General features: G+C 43.3%; 1 protein-coding gene across 2 annotated transcripts in view; it reads left to right on the forward strand.

Moving 5' to 3' along the window:
• The window catches only part of LOC112261469 (protein kinase C epsilon type-like), a 201,654-nt gene that overhangs the window by 145,295 nt on the left and 32,168 nt on the right, over positions 1 to 24,191 (forward strand). For both annotated transcript variants that reach the window (XM_042327327.1, XM_042327329.1), the window contains exons 8-11: positions 1,337 to 1,427; positions 1,643 to 1,860; positions 2,478 to 2,651; positions 23,210 to 23,364. In XM_042327327.1, coding sequence (XP_042183261.1) covers positions 1,337 to 1,427; positions 1,643 to 1,860; positions 2,478 to 2,651; positions 23,210 to 23,364 — 638 coding nt within the window. The remainder of the gene's footprint in view (positions 1 to 1,336; positions 1,428 to 1,642; positions 1,861 to 2,477; positions 2,652 to 23,209; positions 23,365 to 24,191) is intronic.

Raw genomic sequence — 24,191 nt, forward strand, 5'->3', positions numbered from 1 at the left:
ATTTTACTGGATATACAGATTATGGATGTAATTATACTGGATAGAATTATACTGGATATAATTTTACTGGATATACAGATTATGGATGTAATTATACTGGATATAATTATACTGGATAGAATGATTATGGATAGAATTATACTGGATAGAATGTTTATCGATATAATTATACTGGATAGAATGTTTATCGATATAATTATACTGGATAGAATTATACTGAATAGAATGTTTATGGATATAATTATACTGGATAGAATGTTTATCGATATAATTATACTGGATAGAATTATACTGAATAGAATGTTTATGGATATAATTATTCTGGATAGAATAATTATGTATAGAATTATACTGGATAGAATTATACTGGATAGAATTATACTGGATAGAATGAATATGGATATAATTATACTGGATAGAATGTTTATGGATATAATTATACAGGATATAATGATTATGGATAGAAATATACTGGATTGAATTTTACTGGATAGATTGATTATGGATAGAAATATACTGGATTGAATTTTACTGGATAGAATGATTATGGATATAATTTTACTGGATAGAATGATTATGGATAGAATTATACTGGATAGAATGATTATGGATATAATTATACTGGATAGAATGATTATGGATAGAATTATACTGGATAGAATGATTATGGATAGAATTATACTGGATAGAATGATTATGGATAGAATTATACTGGATAGAATGATTATGGATATAATTATACTGGATAGAATGATTATGGATAGAATTATACTGGATAGAATGATTATGGATATAATTTTACTGGATAGAATGATTATGGATAGAATTATACTGGATAGAATGATTATGGATATAATTTTACTGGATAGAATGATTATGGATATAATTTTACTGGATAGAATGATTATGGATAGAATTATACTGGATAGAATTATACTGGATAGAATCATTATGGATATAATTATTATGGATAGAATTATACTGGATAGAATTATACTGGATAGAATTATATTGGATAGAATGATTATGGATAGAATTATACTGGATAGAATTATACTGGATAGAATTATATTGGATAGAATGATTATGGATAGAATTATACTGGATAGAATTATATTGGATAGAATTATACTGGTTAGAATTATTCTGATTAGAATTATTCTGGTTCGATTGATACGATTGAAGTGCCATTAGTCCAACATCTAGATGTGGTAGAGTTGTTTCACGCCCCTGTGGTAGAAATTTGTTAGAGAAGGATTGGAGGGTGATCATGATGGTGAGATGATGATGATGATGATGATGATGATGATGGTGATGATGATGTTGCTCTCCATAGATAACCCAAGAACCCCAGCAGCCGTTACCATGTACCCCCCAGGCAGAGGAGGACCGATCCAAATCAGCCCCCACCTCCCCATGTGACCAAGGTACACACACACATTTAGGACAATGGACATACTGACCACTTACTTCAGACATCACACCGATACCCAGGTTCAGGGAGTAAAATCATTTTCACATTGAATTCATGGATTCTGCATTGGAGGGTTCCAGGGAGTGATTTGTTGTTCACTTCCACCCCTGCCCATACACAGAGGAACACACTTTTATCACTCCTGTACCTCTCTGGTTTCTCTCCCAGACCTGAAAGAGTTGGAGAACATACGCAAGGCGCTGTCGTTTGACCAACGTGGACAGGAACACAAGTCGGCCTCATCCTCTTCTTCCAGCAGGGTGGCGGTGGGCTCAGAGGGGGGCGAGGCCCGGGAGAATGGAGAGCTCAAGACTGTCCAGACCAAGAGGATGACGCTGCAGAACTTCCTCTTCATCAAGGTCCTGGGCAAAGGCAGCTTCGGAAAGGTACAGTACTATCTGACTCTCTGACTGTCTGTCCTTCTGACTTTGTCTGTCTGTCTGTCTGTCTGTCTGTCTGTCTGTCTGTCTGTCTGTCTGTCTGTCTGTCTGTCTGTCTGTCTGTCTGTCTGTCTGTCTGTCTGTCTGTCTGTCTGTTGTCTATTGTCTGTCTGACTCTCTGACTGTCTGTCCTTCTGACTCTGTCTGTCTGTCTGTCTGTCTGACTGTCTGTCCTTCTGACTTTGTCTGTCTGTCTGTCTGTCTGTCTGTCTGTCTGTCTGTCTGTCTGTCTGTCTGTCTGTCTGTCTGTCTGTCTGTCTCTGTCTGTCTGTCTGACTCTCTGACTGTCTGTCCTTCTGACTTTGTCTGTCTCTGTCTGTCTGTCTGTCTGTCTGTCTGTCTGTCTGTCTGTCTGTCTGTCTGTCTGTCTGTCTGTCTTTCTTACTGTCTTTCTTACTGTCAGTCTGTCTGTCCTCTCAATTTAATCAAGTGCAGAAAATTAGTCAGTGGCCTGAGTGTTGTTACAGTAGTAGTGTGTGTGTGTGTGTGTCTGTATGTATGTGCCTGCGTTTATGTGCTTCCGTGTGCATGGGTATGTTAACCTCTGCGGTTCTTCCCTGTAGGTGATGCTGGCTGAGCTGAAAGGGACAGATGAGGTGTATGCTGTGAAGGTGTTGAAGAAAGACGTGATCCTGCAGGATGATGATGTGGACTGTACCCTGACAGAGAAACGCATATTGGCCCTGGCTAGGAAACACCCCTACCTGACCCAGCTCTTCTGCTGCTTCCAGACTAAGGTAGGAAACACCCCTACCTGACCCAGCTCTTCTGCTGACACACACACACACACACACACACACACACACACACACACACACACACACACACACACACACACACACACACACACACACACACACACACACACACACACAGACTAAGGTAGGAAACACCCACACACACACACGCACACACGCACACACGCACACACAGACGCACGCACACACACACACACACACACACACACACACACACACACACACACACACACACACACACACAGACACACACACACACACACACACACACACACACACACACACACACACACACACACACACACACACACACACACACACACACACACACAGGCACACACACACACAAACACAGACACACACAAAGCACACACACACACACACACGCACACACACACAGACGCACACACACACACACACACACACACACACACAGACACACACACATTATACAGTGCACACGGAAAGTCTTCAGACTTCAACTTCTTCCACATGTTGTTACGTTGCAGCCTTATTCTAAAATTGATTAAATAAAAAATGTTCCTCATCAATCTATACACAATTAAGTTAAAAGGCACATGACAGCCCACTTGAAGTTTGCCAAAATACACCTAAAGGACTCTCAGACCATGAGAAACAAGATTCTCTGGTCTGATGAAACCAAGATTGAACTCTTTGCCCTGAATACCAAGTGTCACGTCTGGAGGAAACCAGGCACCGCTCATCACCTGGCCAATACCATCCTTACGGTGAAGCATGGTGGTGGCAGCATCATGCTGTGCGGATGTGTTTCAGCAGCAGGGACTGGGAGACTAGTCAGGATCAAGGGAAAGATGAATGGAGTAAAGTACAGATAGATCCTTGATTAAAACCTGCTCCAGACTGGGACAAAGGTTCACCTTCCAACAGAACAATGACCCTAAGTACACAGCCAAGACAATGCAGGAGTGGCTTCGGGACAAGTCTCTGAATGTCCCTGAGTGGCCCAGCCAGAGCCAGGACTTTAAGCTGATCTAGCATCTCTGTAGCGACCAGAAAATAGCTGTGCAGCGACCCTCCCCATCCAACCTGACAGAGCTTGAGAGGATCTGCTGAGAAGAATGGGAGAAACTTCCCAAATACAGGCGTGTCAAGCTTGTAGTGTCATACCCAAGATGACTCGAGGCTGTAATCACTGCCAAATGTGCTTCAACAAAGTACTGGATATATGTAAATGTGATATTTCAGTTTTTTATTTTTAATACATTTGCAAAAATGCCTAAAAAAGTGTTTTTTCTTTGTCATTATGGGGTATTGTGTGTAGATTGATGAGGGGGGAAAACAATGTAACCCATTTTAGAATAAGGCTGTAATGTAACAAAATGTGAAAAAGTCAAAGGGTCTTAATACTTTATGAATGCACTGTACATACGCACAAAAACACAATACACTCACAGTTGGATTGGCAGGCTGGCACAATGACAGACACACACTGGCATGCTCAGATCCCTTCTAGACTCACTTGTCTGCTTCTTGCCAACTAACATAGGGTTAAAAACCACCACAAACACACAGGCACATTGACTGGAATGACCACTTATGAACCACTCCATAGACAGTATTTTCGCTGGTTGGGATTTAGTTATGATTGCCACTAAGTGGCAATATAACACCATAGTTGAAGAACACAACAGGACTCAATACATGGTAATTCAAATACAGCCCTTTCAAAAATGTTCCTCTGGCTATAGTTACTGACCGTAGGGGGTATAGGATGGTAACCGGGTCGTTCCACCAATAGAGTGCCTATAGTGTAGGATAGTAACCTGGTCGTTCTACCAATAGAGTGCCTATAGTGTAAGATGGTAACCTGGTCGTTCCACCAATAGAGTGCCTATAGTGTAAGATGGTAACCTGGTCGTTCCACCAATAGAGTGCCTATAGTGTAGGATGGTAACCTGGTCGTTCCACCAATAGAGTGCCTATAGTGTAGGATGTTAACCGGGTCGTTCCACCAATAGAGTGCCTATAGTGTAGGATGGTAACCTGGTCGTTCCACCAATAGAGTGCCTATAGTGTAGGATGGTAACCTGGTCGTTCCACCAATAGAGTGCCTATAGTGTAGGATAGTAACCTGGTCGTTCCACCAATAGAGTGCCTATAGTGTAGGATAGTAACCTGGTCGTTCCACCAATAGAGTGCCTATAGTGTAAGATGGTAACCTGGTCGTTCCACCAATAGAGTGCCTATAGTGTAAGATGGTAACCTGGTCGTTCCACCAATAGAGTGCCTATAGTGTAGGATGGTAACCTGGTCGTTCCACCAATAGAGTGCCTATAGTGTAGGATGGTAACCGGTCGTTCCACCAATAGAGTGCCTATAGTGTAGGATGGTAACCGGGTCGTTCCACCAATAGAGTGCCTATAGTGTAGGATGGTAACCGGGTCGTTCCACCAATAGAGTGCCTATAGTGTAGGATGGTAACCGGGTCGTTCCACCAATAGAGTGCCTATAGTGTAGGATAGTAACCTGGTCGTTCCACCAATAGAGTGCCTATAGTGTAGGATGGTAACCTGGTCGTTCCACCAATATATTGCCTATAGTGTAGGATAGTAACCTGGTCGTTCCACCAATAGAGTGCCTATAGTGTAGGATGATAACCGGTCGTTCCACCAATAGAGTGCCTATAGTGTCGGATAGTAACCTGGTCGTTCCACCAATAGAGTGCCTATAGTGTCGGATAGTAACCTGGTCGTTCCACCAATAGTGTGCCTATAGTGTAGGATGGTAATCCGGGTCGTTCTAGGAATAGAGTGCCTATAGTGTAGGATGGTAACCGGGTCATTCCACCAATAGAGTGCCTATAGTGTCGGATGGTAACCTGGTCGTTCCGCAAATAGAGTAGGTTGTTCCACCAATAGATTGCCTATAGTGTAGAATAGTAACCTGGTCGTTCCACCAATAGAGTGCCTATAGTGTAGGATAGTAACCTGATCGTTCCACAAATAGAGTAGGTTGTTCCACCAATAGATTGCCTATAGTGTAGGATAGTAACCAGGTTGTTCCACCAATGGATTGCCAATAGTAACCTGGTCGTTCCACCAATAGAGTAGGTTGTTCCACCAATAGATTGCCTATAGTGTAGGATAGTAACCTGGTCGTTCCACCAATAGAGTAGGATAATAACCTGGTCGTTCCACCAATAGAGTAGGATAATAACCTGGTCGTTCCACCAATAGAGTAGGTTGTTCCACCAATAGATTGCCTATAGTGTAGGATAATAACCTGGTCGTTCCACTAATAGAGTAGGTTGTTCCACCAATAGATTGCCTATAGTGTAGGATAGTAACCTGGTCGTTCCACCAATAGAGTAGGCTGTTCTACAAATAGATTGCCTATAGTGTAGGATAGTAATTGGGTCGTTCCACCAATAGAGTAGGATGGTAACCAGGTTGTTCCACCAATAGATTGCCAATAGTAACCTGGTCGTTCCACCAATAGAGTAGGCTGTTCTACAAATAGATTGCCTATAGTGTAGGATAGTAATTGGGTCGTTCCACCAATAGAGTGCTTTTTGGGTAGTTTAATTTAGCCGAATATAACTATTTATTACATTGTAACATTCTGTCATTTTAATGTTTAACTAGGCAAGTCAGTTAAGAACAAATTCTTATTTACAATGACAGACTACTGGGGAACAGTGCGTTAATTGCCTTGTTCAGGGGCAGAACGACAGATTTTTACCTTGTCAGCTCAGGGATTCGATCCAGCAACCTTTCAGTCACTGGCCCAACGCTCTAACCACTAGAGTATCTGCCGCCCCACTAGGATCCCTGCTGCCCCTGCCATCATAAAGAGCTCAACTTCATAACAAACATGTTTTCCACATTAAAATACACTACTTTTGGAATTTTGAACATGGTTTAGTTTAGTTAGAGAGCAAAAGTATGTGATCCAGCTGTTAAATAGTTTGATCAAAATATACACACATAATGTCACAAGGTCCCAAAAGGCAGTGTATTTGTGGAACGACCCAAACATACATATACGGCACACACTGGCATGAAGCAGACAAGGTTTGACCCTGCTGTTGGGATTAGAATATTAGAGAATAGGACTTTATATATAGTATTAGTATAAGGTTTGACCCTGCTGTTGGGATTAGAATATTAGAGAATAGGACTTTATATATAGTATTAGTACAAGGTTTGACCCTGCTGTTGGGATTAGAATATTAGAGAATAGGACTTTATATATAGTATTAGTATAAGGTTTGACCCTGCTGTTGGGATTAGAATATTAGAGAATAGGACTTTATATATAGTATTAGTATAAAGTTTGACCCTGCTGTTGGGATTAGAATATTAGAGAATAGGACTTTATATATAGTATTAGTATAAGGTTTGACCCTGCTGTTGGGATTAGAATATTAGAGAATAGGACTTTATATATAGTATTAGTATAAGGTTTGACCCTGCTGTTGGGATTGGAATATTAGAGAATAGGACTTTATATATAGTATTAGTACAAGGTTTGACCCTGCTGTTGGGATTAGAATATTAGAGAATAGGACTTTATATATAGTATTAGTATAAGGTTTGACCCTGCTGTTGGGATTAGAATATTAGAGAATAGGACTTTATATATAGTATTAGTACAAGGTTTGACCCTGCTGTTGGGATTAGAATATTAGAGAATAGGACTTTATATATAGTATTAGTATAAGGTTTGACCCTGCTGTTGGGATTAGAATATTAGAGAATAGGACTTTATATATAGTATTAGTATAAGGTTTGACCCTGCTGTTGGGATTGGAATATTAGAGAATAGGACTTTATATATAGTATTAGTATAAGGTTTGACCCTGCTGTTGGGATTGGAATATTAGAGAATAGGACTTTATATATAGTATTAGTACAAGGTTTGACCCTGCTGTTGGGATTAGAATATTAGAGAATAGGACTTTATATATAGTATTAGTACAAGGTTTGACCCTGCTGTTGGGATTAGAATATTAGAGAATAGGACTTTATATATAGTATTAGTATAAGGTTTGACCCTGCTGTTGGGATTAGAATATTAGAGAATAGGACTTTATATATAGTATTAGTATAAGGTTTGACCCTGCTGTTGGGATTAGAATATTAGAGAATAGGACTTTATATATAGTATTAGTATAAGGTTTGACCCTGCTGTTGGGATTGGAATATTAGAGAATAGGACTTTATATATAGTATTAGTATAAGGTTTGACCCTGCTGTTGGGATTGGAATATTAGAGAATAGGACTTTATATATAGTATTAGTATAAGGTTTGACCCTGCTGTTGGGATTAGAATATTAGAGAATAGGACTTTATATATAGTATTAGTATAAGGTTTGACCCTGCTGTTGGGATTAGAATATTAGAGAATAGGACTTTATATATAGTATTAGTATAAGGTTTGACCCTGCTGTTGGGATTAGAATATTAGAGAATAGGACTTTATATATAGTATTAGTATAAAGTTTGACCCTGCTGTTGGGATTAGAGTATTGGAGTATAGGATGTCATATGTAGTTTTAGTATCAGGTTTCACCCTGCTGTTGGGATTGGAGTATTGGAGTACAGGGTGACATATGTAGTTTTAGTATCATGTTTCAATATGGGAGAATAGCACACTCCACCTGATTATGTAAAAATTAGCATGTCCCTAGAAAGGAAAAACTCCCTAGAAAGGTCTCTCTCTCTCTCTCTCTCATTTCTCTGTATCTTTCTCTCTCTCTCCTTTCTCTGTATATCTCTCTCTCTCTCTCTCCTTTCTCTGTATATCTCTCTCTCTCTCTCCTTTCTCTGTATATCTCTCTCCCTCTTTCTCCTTTCTCTGTATATCTCTCTCTCTCTCTCTCCTTTCTCTGTATATCTCTCTCTCTCTCTCTCCTTTCTCTGTATATCTCTCTCCCTCTTTCTCATTTCTCTGTATATCTCTCTCCCTCTTTCTCCTTTCTCTGTATATCTCTCTCCCTCTTTCTCCTTTCTCTGTATCTCTCTCTCTCTCTCTCCTTTCTCTGTATATCTCTCTCCCTCTTTCTCCTTTCTCTGTATCTCTCTCTCTCTTCTCCTTTCTCTGTATATCTCTCTCCCTCTTTCTCCTTTCTCTGTATCTCTCTCTCTCTCTCTCCTTTCTCTGTATCTCTCTCTCTCTCCTTTCTCTCTCTCTCTCTCTCTTTCTCCTTTCTCTGTATCTCCCTCTCTCTCCTTTCTCTGTATCTCTCTCTCTCTTTCTCCTTTCTCTGTATCTCTCTCTCTCTCTCTCCTTTCTCTGTATCTCTCTCTCTCTCTTTCTCCTTTCTCTGTATCTCTCTCTCTCTCTCTCTCCTTTCTCTGTATCTCTCTCTCTCTCTTTCTCCTTTCTCTGTATCTCCCTCTCTCTCCTTTCTCTGTATCTCTCTCTCTCTTTCTCCTTTCTCTGTATCTCTCTCTCTCTTTCTCCTTTCTCTGTATCTCTCTCTCTCTCTCTCCTTTCTCTGTATCTCTCTCTCTCTCTCTCTCTCCTTTCTCTGTATATCTCTCTCCCTCTTTCTCCTTTCTCTGTATATATCTCTCTCTCTTTCTCCTTTCTCTGTATCTCTCTCTCTCTCTCTCTCCTTTCTCTGTATATATCTCTCCCTCTTTCTCCTTTCTCTGTATCTTTCTCTCTCTCTCTCTAACATGCACACATGCATGCACAATCACACACTTACCTTACAGAGCAGTTGTCTAGGTGACAGGAATGTGGTGTTTGTGTTTGGCATTGTTGCGGGTATTTCATAAGAGGGTCCTGATTCTTATCAGGTTTGATGTGTATTCCATATGCTATCTGTTTTCCCTGCCCCCCTCCTTCCATCCCCACTCCCCCACAATATGGACAGGAAGACCATGAGGGCTTTGCATTTGCACATTGGAACCATCACGCTTAACCATGACCCCAGCTCCTGCTGCCTTATGTAACATTGGTTCCACATCAATTAAGGGCATATGTACACTATGTAGGGAATAGGTACACTATGTAGGGAATAGGTACACTATGTAGGGAATAGGTACACTATGTAGGGAATAGGTACACTATGTAGGGAATAGGTACACTATGTAGGGAATAGGTACACTGTGTAGGGAATAGGTGCAATGTGTAGGGAATAGGTGCATTATGTAGGGAATAGGTACACTATCTAGGGAATATGTACACTATGTAGGGAATAGGTACACTATGTAGGGAATAGGTACACTATGTAGGGAATAGGTGCATTATGTAGGGAATCGGGTGCCATTTGGGATGAGACCCTTGGAGAGAGTTTGGTGAGCAGAGCTGATAGGGTTGTTGAATCAGAAGGCCCCATACACTACAGGTTTACATCATGACATGTGGCAAGGCCAGCGAGAGGGAAGGCCTCGCAGAGAATACAGTTGATAGACAGGAGACATCAGAGCATGTTGGAATGAATGTACAAACATGAATTCATTATTTGTCACTCTATATTCTGTCTCTCCCTTCTTCTCTTTCTGTCTCAGTCTTTCTCCCTGTATCTCTCTCTCTCTGTCGCTCTCTCTCTCTCTATCCCCCTCTTCTCTGTCTCTGTCTCTCTCCCTCTTCTCTCTTTCTCTCTGCCTCGCTCTCTGCCTCTTCTCTCTCTCTCTCTCTCTCTCTCTCTCTCCCCCTCTCCTTTTCTCTCTCTTGTTCCTTCATTCCTTCGCTCCATTGCAAGTTCCTCAATGGATAATTAACCAGCAGGCCTCTGATGGGATATTTGTGTCTTGGCTTGTTTACCTGCATGGTGTGTATGAGTGTGTGTGTGTGTGTGTGTGTGTGTGTGTGTGTGTGTGTGTGTGTGTGTGTGTGTGTGTGTGTGTGTGTGTGTGTGTGTGTGTGTGTGTGTGTGTGCGAGTGTGTGTATGTGTGTGTGTGTGTGCGAGTGTATGTGCGAATGTGCGAGTGTGTTTGTGTACTTCTGGTCTGTATCACTGGATCCTGGCCAAAACACAGCCATGTACCCCCCAACTACCACACACATACAGGCACGTGTACTATCACCTCCAAGCCACTATAACCTCAAACACAAAGAAAGGTAAAATGATAATGTCACAGGTGTTGATTGAGAGACAGTGCAAGGGTGATTGACGGATGTTAAGACGTAAACTCTTAGCGACCCATGGTCTGAATCCCATCCTCCAGTCTTTATCACCATAAGGATCACAGCACTTATAAGCCTAATTACCACTCAAACGTAAATAATGTTATACAAGAGTTTTATGCAGAGCTTAGGCCCCGTATAGCTGCTTATGCTGCAGCACAGAGATAAAGGGACAGGAAAAGAGAGAGTGCAAAAGCAAGAGAGATAGAGAGAGAGGGAGGGCAGGAGGGGGGGGAGGGAGGGGGGGGGAGGGAGGGAGGGAGGAGGGAGGGGGAGGGAGGGAGGGAGAGAGAGGGAGGGCAGGAGGGTGGGGGAGGGAGGGATGGAGGAAGGGAGAGAGAGAGAGAGAGAGAGGGGAGGGCAGGAAGGTGGGGGAGGGAGGGATGGAGGAAGGGAGAGAGAGAGAGAGAGAGGGAGGGCAGGAGGGCGGGGGAGGGAGGGAGGGATGGAGGAAGGGAGAGAGATAGAGAGAGAGAGGCAGGACAGGAGGGGGGGGGAGGGAGGGATGGAGAAAGGGAGAGAGAGAGAATTATAGGGAAGGGGTTATCAGACACACCAAATCAGCCTTGAGTAAGACAGTGTGAGAGAGAAAGGAGAGAAAGAGAGAGAGGGAGAGAAAGAAAGTGAGGGAGAGTAAGCTGGAGAGAGAGAGGGAGAGAGATAGAGAGAGATCAGGAGGAGGTTCGGGGGAGGGAGGGATGGAGGAAGGGAGAGAGTTATAGGGAAGGGATTATCAGACACGCCAAGTCAGCCTTGAGTAAGACAGTGTGAGAGAGAGAGAGAGAGTGGGAGAGAAAGAGAGCGAGAGAAAGAGAGCGAGGGAGGGAGGGAGAAAAAGAGGGAGAGTAAGATGGAGGGAGAGTAAGACAGAGAGAGAGAGAGACCATCATTGTACACCATTGTAAATACAACACATATTTATGCTTATTTATTTTCCCTTTTGTACTTTAACAATTTGTACATCGTTACAACACTGTATAGGTACATAATATGACATTTGTAATGTCTTTATTCTTTTGAAACTTCTGTTAGTGTAATGTTTACTGTTAATTTTGATTGTTTATTTCACTTTATATATTATCTACCTCACTTGCTTTGGCAATGTTAACACATGTTTCCCATGTCAATAAAGCAAAAGAAAAGAACACTCTCTCCTGCTGGGGATTGACAGCTTCTTGGTAATGTTGTGCCTGTGTCTGTCTGTGTGTCTGTGTGTCTGTGTGTCTGTTTCTGTGTTTGTTTTTGTGTGTCTGTGTGTGAGCGTTTGTGTGTGTCTATGTGTCTGTTTCTGTGTGTGAGTGTGTGTGTGTGTGTGTGTGTGTGTGTGTGTGTGTCTGTGTGTGTGTGTGTGTGTTGTGTGTGTCTGTGTGTGTGTGTGTGTGAGTGTCTGTGTCCTTCGACAGAAGTCAGAGAAGAACTACAGTCTGATGGAGTTCAACAGCATTCTCTTCAGAATATGGTCCAATTATTTATTATATTGTTTCTCTGAAAACCTTTGATAAGAGCAGTGGTCGTTCTGTACTTTAATAGTTAGTTTAAAAGTTTAAAAGATTAATTTAGTGTGATTTAAAAAAAATAATGGGAATGTAATGGGAAAGCACCTGTGGAGGAAGAAGAGGGGAGACTATGGGTGACTGAAGGTCTGTGTACAGAAGTCAATGTGTATGGGTGACTGTAGGTCTGTGTACAGAAGTCAATGTGTATGGGTGACTGAAGGTCTGTGTACAGAAGTCAATACGTTCGAGACTTTAACTCCACCAGTCTGTCTCATGAATCATGTATCACAATTACTAAGTGTGTGTGTGATTTAATTATACTGTCTTTGCCACTGTTTGTGCCAGTGTGTGTTAAATTGTGTGTTAATGTGTGTGTGAATCTCTGGCCGGTGAGTATGTGGTACAGTGAGTGGGGTCAGCCTGCTGTTCTGGGCTTAAGGATTCTAGAGCTGTGTCCAGGGCCACACAATGCGCTCTTCACTGAAATGATAATGCTAATGCTTGTGAAAACATGGAATGAAACCATTCATGACCATACCGACCTTACCATCTCCCTTTCTTTGTAAATGTTAAGTAACATATCTCCTGAAAAGATTTGGTTATTCATTAGGGATTGTGTGTGTGTCTGAGTATTTGTGTGCTTTTTTATGTGTGTGTTATTTTATGTGTGTGTGTGTGCGTGCGTGTGTAGTTGGTTACATAAAGAGCATGTTCAGACTGGATCCTTCTTGCAATGTATGGTGGGGTGACCCAGACAGGCATGTCTGACACACACACAGACACACACACACACAGACAAGCACAGACAGGCCCATATTGTTGGGTCCTTGCGGCCATCTTGAATTTTCTCTGTGTCTGCGATGGAAGTTATTATCTGTACATTTCTAATTAGAAGCAGGAAATATTTATTCACGTTTGATTGGGTGGGACTTGCTGTGACTCGAAGCACACTTAAACTATTTCAGCATCCATTTTCAATTCGCTTTCAGAAAGACAATAGCGCTGAGGTGGACTGCTAGACCAACTCCTTCAGCCTAGAAAAATACTTTCAATAACTTTTCAGAGAGTTGTATGGCTTTAATAAAATACTGAGTCAACTAAATTGTTAAATTGAATCAATGTCCTTAAAGACAGAACACTCAGCCACAACATTTGTTTACTGGACAGAACATTAGTTTACTGGACAGAACATTAGTTTACTGGACAGAACATTAGTTTACTGGACAACATCTACTAGAGGAAGACTGGGAGGAAGGCAGATACCCATCTCTTCTGATAAACAAACAAATACACACATTAGGGTGGAGAGGCTATAGCAAACTGCAGCCATGAGCAGTTTACACTGTAATAATGCTTTACCACATTTCACCCCAGTTTACACTGGAACAATTCTTTACCACATTTAACCCGTTTACACTACAATGACACTTTACCACATTTCACTCCAGTTTACACTATAATAATGCTTTACCACATTTCACTCCAGTTTACACTATAATAATGCTTTACCACATTTCACTCCAGTTTACACTATAATAATTATTTACCACATTTCACCCCAGTTTACACTATAATAATTATTTACCACATTTCACCCCAGTTTACACTATAATAATTATTTACCACATTTCACCCCAGTTTACACTATGATAATTATTTACCACATTTCACTCCAGTTTACCCTATAATAATTATTTACCACATTTCAACCCAGTTTACACTATAATAATTATTTACCACATTTCACCCCAGTTTACACTATAATAATTATTTACCACATTTCACTCCAGTTTACACTATAATAATTCTTTACCACATTTCACCCCAGTTTACACTGTAACAATGCTTTACCACATTTAACCCTCCCCTCATGTCCTACTGAAAGTAAAATTAACAACCAAATGAGGGGGGCCTACCATTCCCCTAGCAGTGTGAGAATGGAGCCTACCATTCCCCTAGCAGTGTGAGAGTGGGGCACACCATTCCCCTAGCAGTGTGAGAATGGAGCCTACCATTCCCCTTGCAGTGTGAGAGTGGTGCACACCATACCCCTAGCAGTGTGAGAATGGAGCCTACCATTCCCCTAGCAGTGTGAGAATGGAGCCTACCATTCCCCTAGCAGTGTGAGAATGGAGCCTACCATTCCCCTAGCAGTGTGAGAATGGAGCCTACCATTCCCCTAGCAGTGTGAGAATGGAGCCTACCATTCCCCTAGCAGTGTGAGAGGGGAGCTTCTCTTCTCCTGTTGTACAGTTCAAGTGTCAGTCAGTGAAGCCTAGGTCAATTGTTACATGTACACTATTGTAACACCAATAATTCTAGGTTCTTCATGCTTCTTAATCCACAAAACCACATTTACCTCAGTGATTCATCTGTGTCTTTGTGACAACTGATGATGTGATAAAGGGCTGAAATTTGAGAAAATATTCTGCTCATTTCCTATACTAGAATTCTGGGGAATATCCTTCATATTCACTTAAATGGCCTTCAATAAACAACCAGATTGAGACTCTGTAGGTGGGGTGTCAGTAATACATTACTGTAGGTGGGGTGTCAGTAATACATTACTGTAGGTGGGGTGTCAGTAATAAAGGACTGTAGGTGGAGTGTCAGTAATACATTACTGTAGGTGGGGTGTCAGTAATACATTACTGTAGGTGGGGAGCCTAACCATTACTGTAGGTGGGGTGTCAGTAATAAAGGATTGTAGGTGGGGTGTCAGTAATAAAGGACTGTAGGTGGGGTGTCAGTAATAAAGGACTGTAGGTGGGGTGTCAGTAACCATTACTGCAGGTGAGGGTGTCAGTAATACATTACTGTAGGAGGGGTGTCAGTCATACATTACTGTAGGTGTGGGTGTCAGTAATAAAGGACTGTAGCAGTGGGTTGTCAGTCATACATTACTGTAGGTGAGGTGTCAGTAATACAGTACTCTAGGTGTGGTGTCAGTACTACATTACTGTAGGTGGGGTGTCAGTGTAAAGGACTGTGGGAGGGGTGTCAGTAATACATTACAGTGTAGGTGGGGTGTCAGTAATAAAGGACTGTGAGGTGGGGTGTCAGTAATTCATTACTAGCAGGTGAGGGTGGTCAGAAATAAAGGACTATAGGTGGGGTGTCAGTCATACATTACTGTAGGTGGGGTGTCAGTAATACATTACTGTAGGTGGGGTGTCAGTAATACATTACTGTAGCAGTGTGGGGTGTCAGTCATACATTACTGTAGGTGGGGTGTCAGTCATACATTACTGTAGGTGGGGTGTCAGTAATACATTACTGTAGGTGGGGTGTCAGTCATACATTACTGTAGGTGGGGTGTCAGTAATACATTACTGTAGGTGGGGTGTCAGTCATACATTACTGTAGGTGGGGTGTCAGTAATACATTACTGTAGGTGGGGTGTCAGTAATACATTACTGTAGGTGGGGTGTCAGTAATACATTACTGTAGGTGGGGTGTCAGTCATACATTACTGTAGGTGGGGTGTCAGTAATACATTACTGTAGGTGGGGTGTCAGTAATACATTACTGTAGGTGGGGTGTCAGTAATAAAGGACTGTAGCTGGGTTGTCAGTAATACATTACTGTAGGTGGGGTGTCAGTAATAAAGGACTGTAGGTGGGGTGTCAGTAATACATTACTGTAGGTGGGGTGTCAGTTTTTACATTACTGTAGGTGGGGTGTCAGTTATACATTACTGTAGGTGGGGTGTCAGTAATAAAGGACTGTAGGTGGGGTGTCAGTAATACATTACTGTAGGTGGGGTGTCAGTACTACATTACTGTAGGTGGGGTGTCAGTAATAAAGGACTGTAGCTGGGGTGTCAGTAATACATTACTGTAGGTGGGGTGTCAGTAATACATTACTGTAGGTGGGGTGTCAGTAATACATTACTGTAGGTGGGGTGTCAGTCATACATTACTGTAGGTGGGGTGTCAGTAATAAATTACTGTAGGTGGGTGTCAGTAATACATTACTGTAGGTGGGGTGTCAGTAATACATTACTGTAGGTGGGGTGTCAGTAATAAAGGACTGTAGGTGGGGTGTCAGTAATACATTACTGTAGGTGGGGTGTCAGTAATAAAGGACTGTAGGTGGGGTGTCAGTAATACATTACTGTAGGTGGGGTGTCAGTAATACATTACTGTAGGTGGGGTGTCAGTAATAAAGGATTGTAGGTGGGGTGTCAGTAATACATTACTGTAGGTGGGTGTCAGTTATACATTACTGTAGGTGGGGTGTCAGTAATACATTACTGTAGGTGGGGTGTCAGTAATAAAGGACTGTAGCTGGGGTGTCAGTAATACATTACTGTAGGTGGGGTGTCAGTAATACATTACTGTAGGTGGGGTGTCAGTAATACATTACTGTAGGTGGGGTGTCAGTCATACATTACTGTAGGTGGGGTGTCAGTAATACATTACTGTAGGTGGGTGTCAGTAATAAAGGACTGTAGGTGGGGTGTCAGTAATACATTACTGTAGGTGGGGTGTCAGTAATAAAGGACTGTAGGTGGGGTGTCAGTAATAAAGGACTGTAGGTGGGGTGTCAGTAATACATTACTGTAGGTGGGGTGTCAGTAATAAAGGACTGTAGGTGGGGTGTCAGTAATACATTACTGTAGGTGGGGTGTCAGTAATAAAGGACTGTAGGTGGGGTGTCAGTAATAAAGGACTGTAGGTGGGGTGTCAGTAATACAGTACTGTAGGTGGGGTGTCAGTAATACATTACTGTAGGTGGGGTGGCAGTAATAAAGGACTGTAGGTGGGGTGTCAGTAATAAAGGACTGTAGGTGGGGTGTCAGTAATAAAGGACTGTAGGTGGAGTGTCAGTAATACATTACTGTAGGTGGGGTGTCAGTAATACATTACTGTAGGTGGGGTGTCAGTAATACATTACTGTAGGTGGGGTGTCAGTAATAAAGGATTGTAGGTGGGGTGTCAGTAATAAAGGACTGTAGGTGGGGTGTCAGTAATAAAGGACTGTAGGTGGGGTGTCAGTAATACATTACTGTAGGTGGGGTGTCAGTAATACATTACTGTAGGAGGGGTGTCAGTCATACATTACTGTAGGTGGGGTGTCAGTAATAAAGGACTGTAGGTGGGTTGTCAGTCATACATTACTGTAGGTGGGGTGTCAGTAATACAGTACTCTAGGTGGGTGTCAGTACTACATTACTGTAGGTGGGGTGTCAGTAATAAAGGACTGTGGGAGGGGTGTCAGTAATACATTACTGTAGGTGGGGTGTCAGTAATAAAGGACTGTAGGTGGGGTGTCAGTAATTCATTACTGTAGGTGGGGTGTCAGAAATAAAGGACTATAGGTGGGGTGTCAGTCATACATTACTGTAGGTGGGGTGTCAGTCATACATTACTGTAGGTGGGGTGTCAGTAATACATTACTGTAGGTGGGGTGTCAGTAATACATTACTGTAGGTGGGGTGTCAGTCATACATTACTGTAGGTGGGGTGTCAGTAATACATTACTGTAGGTGGGGTGTCAGTCATACATTACTGTAGGTGGGGTGTCAGTCATACATTACTGTAGGTGGGGTGTCAGTCATACATTACTGTAGGTGGGGTGTCAGTAATACATTACTGTAGGTGGGGTGTCAGTAATAAAGGACTGTAGGTGGGGTGTCAGTAATACATTACTGTAGGTGGGGTGTCAGTAATACATTACTGTAGGTGGGGTGTCAGTAATACATTACTGTAGGTGGGGTGTCAGTAATAAAGGACTGTAGGTGGGGTGTCAGTAATACATTACTCTAGGTGGGGTGTCAGTAATAAAGGAATGTAGGTGGGGTGTCAGTAATAAAGGACTGTAGGTGGGGTGTCAGTAATACATTACTGTAGGTGGGGTGTCAGTAATACATTACTGTAGGTGGGGTGTCAGTAATAAATTACTGTAGGTGGGGTGTCAGTAATACATTACTGTAGGTGGGGTGTCAGTAATAAAGGACTGTAGGTGGGGTGTCAGTAATACATTACTGTAGGTGGGGTGTCAGTAATACATTACTGTAGGTGGGGTGTCAGTAATACATTACTGTAGGTGGGGTGTCAGTAATACATTACTGTAGGTGGGGTGTCAGTAATAAAGGACTGTAGGTGGGGTGTCAGTAATACTTTACTGTAGGTGGGGTGTCAGTAATACTTTACTGTAGGTGGGGTGTCAGTAATAAAGGACTGTAGGTGGGGTGTCAGTAATACATTACTGTAGGTGGGGTGTCAGTAATAAAGGACTGTAGGTGGGGTGTCAGTAATAAAGGACTGTAGGTGGGGTGTCAGTAATACATTACTGTAGGTGGGGTGTCAGTAATAAAGGACTGTAGGTGGGGTGTCAGTAATACATTACTGTAGGTGGGGTGTCAGTAATAAAGGACTGTAGGTGGGGTGTCAGTAATAAAGGACTGTAGGTGGGGTGTCAGTAATACAGTACTGTAGGTGGGGTGTCAGTAATACATTACTGTAGGTGGGGTGTCAGTAATAAAGGACTGTAGGTGGGGTGTCAGTAATAAAGGACTGTAGGTGGGGTGTCAGTAATAAAGGACTGTAGGTGGAGTGTCAGTAATACATTACTGTAGGTGGGGTGTCAGTAATACATTACTGTAGGTGGGGTGTCAGTAATACATTACTGTAGGTGGGGTGTCAGTAATAAAGGATTGTAGGTGGGGTGTCAGTAATAAAGGACTGTAGGTGGGGTGTCAGTAATAAAGGACTGTAGGTGGGGTGTCAGTAATACATTACTGTAGGTGGGGTGTCAGTAATACATTACTGTAGGTGGGGTGTCAGTCATACATTACTGTAGGTGGGGTGTCAGTAATAAAGGACTGTAGGTGGGTTGTCAGTCATACATTACTGTAGGTGGGGTGTCAGTAATACAGTACTCTAGGTGGGTGTCAGTACTACATTACTGTAGGTGGGGTGTCAGTACTACATTACTGTAGGTGGGGTGTCAGTAATAAAGGACTGTGGGAGGGGTGTCAGTAATACATTACTGTAGGTGGGGTGTCAGTAATAAAGGACTGTAGGTGGGGTGTCAGTAATTCATTACTGTAGGTGGGGTGTCAGAAATAAAGGACTATAGGTGGGGTGTCAGTAATACATTACTGTAGGTGGGGTGTCAGTCATACATTACTGTAGGTGGGGTGTCAGTAATACATTACTGTAGGTGGGGTGTCAGTAATACATTACTGTAGGTGGGGTGTCAGTAATACATTACTGTAGGTGGGGTGTCAGTAATACATTACTGTAGGTGGGGTGTCAGTCATACATTACTGTAGGTGGGGTGTCAGTCATACATTACTGTAGGTGGGGTGTGTCATACATTACTGTAGGTGGGGTGTCAGTAATACATTACTGTAGGTGGGGTGTCAGTAATAAAGGACTGTAGGTGGGGTGTCAGTAATACATTACTGGAGGTGGGGTGTCAGTAATACATTACTGTAGGTGGGGTGTCAGTAATACATTACTGTAGGTGGGGTGTCAGTAATAAAGGACTGTAGGTGGGGTGTCAGTAATACATTACTCTAGGTGGGGTGTCAGTAATAAAGGAATGTAGGTGGGGTGTCAGTAATAAAGGACTGTAGGTGGGGTGTCAGTAATACATTACTGTAGGTGGGGTGTCAGTAATACATTACTGTAGGTGGGGTGTCAGTAATAATTACTGTAGGTGGGGTGTCAGTAATACATTACTGTAGGTGGGGTGTCAGTAATAAAGGACTGTAGGTGGGGTGTCAGTAATACATTACTGTAGGTGGGGTGTCAGTAATACATTACTGTAGGTGGGGTGTCAGTAATACATTACTGTAGGTGGGGTGTCAGTAATACATTACTGTAGGTGGGGTGTCAGTAATAAAGGACTGTAGGTGGGGTGTCAGTAATACTTTACTGTAGGTGGGGTGTCAGTAATACATTACTGTAGGTGGGGTGTCAGTAATAAAGGACTGTAGGTGGGGTGTCAGTAATACATTACTGTAGGTGGGGTGTCAGTAATAAAGGACTGTAGGTGGGGTGTCAGTAATAAAGGACTGTAGGTGGGGTGTCAGTAATACATTACTGTAGGTGGGGTGTCAGTAATACATTACTGTAGGTGGGGTGTCAGTCATACATTACTGTAGGTGGGGTGTCAGTAATACATTACTGTAGGTGGGGTGTCAGTAATAAACATTATTGTAGGTGGGGTGTCAGTAATACATTACTGTAGGTGGGGTGTCAGTAATAAAGGACTGTAGGTGGGGTGTCAGTTATAAGGACTGTAGGTGGGGTGTCAGTCATACATTACTGTAGGTGGGGTGTCAGTTATACATTACTGTAGGTGGGGTGTCAGTCATACATTACTGTAGGTGGGGTGTCAGTAATACATTACTGTAGGTGGGGTGTCAGTCATACATTACTGTAGGTGGGGTGTCAGTCATACATTACTGTAGGTGGGGTGTCAGTCATACATTACTGTAGGTGGGGTGTCAGTAATACATTACTGTAGGTGGGGTGTCAGTAATACATTACTGTAGGTGGGGTGTCAGTCATACATTACTGTAGGTGGGGTGTCAGTAATACATTACTGTAGGTGGGGTGTCAGTCATACATTACTGTAGGTGGGGTGTCAGTAATAAAGGATTGTAGGTGGGGTGTCAGTAATACATTACTGTAGGTGGGGTGTCAGTAATACATTACTGTAGGTGGGGTGTCAGTAATACATTACTGTAGGTGGGGTGTCAGTAATACATTACTGTAGGTGGGGTGTCAGTCATACATTACAAGGGTGGTGTGTCAGTAATACATTACTGTAGGTGGGGTGTCAGTAATAAAGGACTGTAGGTGGGGTGTCAGTCATACATTACTGTAGGTGGGGTGTCAGTAATACATTACTGTAGGTGGGGTGTCAGTAATACATTACTGTAGGTGGGGTGTCAGTAATAAAGGACTGTAGGTGGGGTGTCAATAATACATTACTGTAGGTGGGGTGTCAGTAATACATTACTGTAGGTTGGGTGTCAGTAATACATTACTGTAGGTAGGGTGTCAGTAACACAGTACTGTAGGTTTAGTGTCAGTAAAAGAGTACTGTAGGTGTTGTTTCAGTAATACAGTACTGTATGTGGGTGTCAGCATTTGGAGAAATCCCTCCGTATGCCTTCATACTACCAAGTCCATCTGTAAATTCCCAGTTGTGCAGTAAGACACTGCCTGGAAGATGAGTGTATCTAATGAATCTTGTTTTCTTCATTGCTGGGAAAAGCCCCATTGTAATAGGAATGATGGACAATGAGTCAATGGTCCTAATTGTAGCTCCGTGACCCTTGGTGGAGTTAAAGAATGCTGTGGAGATCAAACAGGGTCGCTCCTGTCTCATATAGAGGGCTTTTTATATCCCCCTCTACTCAACCTGAGGGTGGGGAGGGGTAAGGTGGGTTGGGAAGGGGGATGAGGATGGGTGAGGTGGGGGGTGAGTTGAGTTTACGTGGGGAGGGGTGTGGTGTGGTGGGGTGAGGATGGTTGAGGTGGATTGAGGAAGCGTGAGGTGGGGAGAGGAGGGGTGAGGTGGAGTGAGAAGTGTGTGGTGGAGAGAAGAGGGGTGGGGAGGGGAGAGGTGAGGTTGGTAGGGGTGAGGTGGAGTGAGAAGGGGTTGGTGGGGAGAAGACAGGTGAGTTGGGGAGGGGTGGGAAGGAGTGAGGAAGGGTGAGGTGAGGTGAGATGGGCTGGGGACAAGTGAGGTGGAGAGGGGTGAGGTGGTGTTAGGATGGGTGAGGTGAGGTGGGGAGGGGAGGGGTGAGCTAGGGTGGGGAGGGGTGAGATGGGGTGGAGAGGGGTGAGGTGGGCAGAGGTGAGGTGGGGATGGGTGGGGAGGGGAGAGGATAGGTGGGGCAGGGGGAGGGGAGGGGGAGAGGATAGGTGGGGTGGGTTGGGGAGAGGATAGGTGGAGTGGGGTGGGGAGAGGTGAAGTGGCGTGGGGTGCGAGAGGTGAAGTGGAGTGGGGAGAGGTGAGTTGAGTTGGGGACGGTGAGGTGAGATGGGGTGGGGTGGGGAGAGGAGAGGTGAAATGGGGTGGGGAGATGTGAGTTGAGTTGGGGACGGTGAGATGAGGTGAGGTGGGGAGAGGTGAAGTAAAGTGGGGTGGTTAGAGGTGAGTTGAGTTGGGGACGGAGAGGTGGGGTGGGGAGTGGTGAGATTGGGTGGGGTGGGGAGAGGTGATGTGGGTTGTGGTGGGGAGAGGTGAGGTGAGGGGGGTGAGGTGGGTTGTGGTGGGGAAGAGGTGAGGTGAGGTTGGGTGGGGTGGGGAGAGGAGAGGTGAGGTGGGTTGTGGTGGGGAGAGGTGAGGTTGGGTGGGGAGAGGAGAGGTGAGGTGAGGTGAGGTTGGGTGGGGTGGGGAGAGCTGAGGTGGGTTGTGGTGAGGTTGGGTGGGGTGGGGAGAGGTGAGGTGGGTTGTGGTGGGGAGAGGTGAGGTTGGGTGGGGTGGGGAGAGGTGAGGTGGGTTGTGGTGGGGAGGGGTGAGGTGAGGTTGGGTGGGGTGGGGATGGGAGGGAAGGGTGAAGTGGGGTGGAGAGCTTAGCCTTAGTGACAGGTATTGATTGCTGACCATAAGTACCACAATTTTTTGTGAAGGTGAACGGGGTAATGCAGGGATAAGGCTATTTTAATATATGCACTAATGCAAATGGACACTACTGGTTATGCTCAGAGGATCACACTATCAATAAACTACAGTTCAATCTTTATTGAGCTGAATTACTGATCTACATGATAACTGTAACAATCAACATTTCATAATGCAATCTGATGAACTCTTCATTCTTTGAGGCTGACTTAAGTAGAAACTATTCTACTGGTCGTTATAGTTCATTTTTTTTAGCAATGGGTGAAAAGGGTATAACCCTTTTTCTTGTCTTTCTCTTGGTCTCTCCCTCCTTCTCCAGGACCGTCTGTTCTTTGTGATGGAGTATGTAAATGGAGGAGACCTGATGTTTCAGATCCAGCGCTCCAGGAAGTTTGACGAGACGCGCTCTCGCTTCTATGCCGCCGAAGTCACTTCTGCCCTCATGTTTCTTCACCAACATGGAGTAATCTACAGGTAACACACACACACACTGGTTACGGGCATCACGCTGCTTGCTTAGTGAGTGCCACTTCCCCCTTATTCAACTCATACATGGCAGGAAATTGGGACCTCCTCTACTTTGCTAACACCCTTGACCGTCCTCCTTGACAACATTTCAACAGGTTGACCACCCAAAAGTTACCGATTGGATAGCTCTATCCGTGACATTTCAAGCTAGCTGTGAAGCGATCTTATGATACTTTCTTAACTTTGTTAAACACGTACACAGAAATACACACGCACACAAATAAACACACACAGAAATGCACACACATGGGCGAACACACACACACACACACACACGAGAATGTATGTTAGCAGTAGCACCTAGTAACATTGTTTTCAGTATACAGATAAACCTAACCTGACTCTAAGGCCCTAACCCTCAGTATATCATAAAGCTGTCGAAACAGAACAGACTGATCTGGAGCCAATAATAATAACAGATAGTATATCATAAAGCTGTCGAAACAGGACAGACTGATCTGGAGCCAATAATAATAACAGATAGTATATCATAAAGCTGTCGAAACAGGACAGACTGATCTGGAGCCAATAATAATAACAGATAGTATATCATAAAGCTGTCGAAACAGGACAGACTGATCTAACAGATAGGCTATTGCCATCTGGGGCCAAACTAATAATAACAGATAGTATATCATAAAGCTGTCATTGAAACAGGACAGACTGATCTGGAGCCAATAATAATAACAGATAGTATATCATAAAGCTGTTGAAACAGAACAGACTGATCTGGGGCCAGGCTAATAATAACAGATAGTATATCATAAAGCTGT

Source organism: Oncorhynchus tshawytscha, linkage group LG01, assembly GCF_018296145.1.
Source record: "Oncorhynchus tshawytscha isolate Ot180627B linkage group LG01, Otsh_v2.0, whole genome shotgun sequence".
In the NCBI taxonomy this organism is placed as follows: domain Eukaryota; kingdom Metazoa; phylum Chordata; class Actinopteri; order Salmoniformes; family Salmonidae; genus Oncorhynchus; species Oncorhynchus tshawytscha.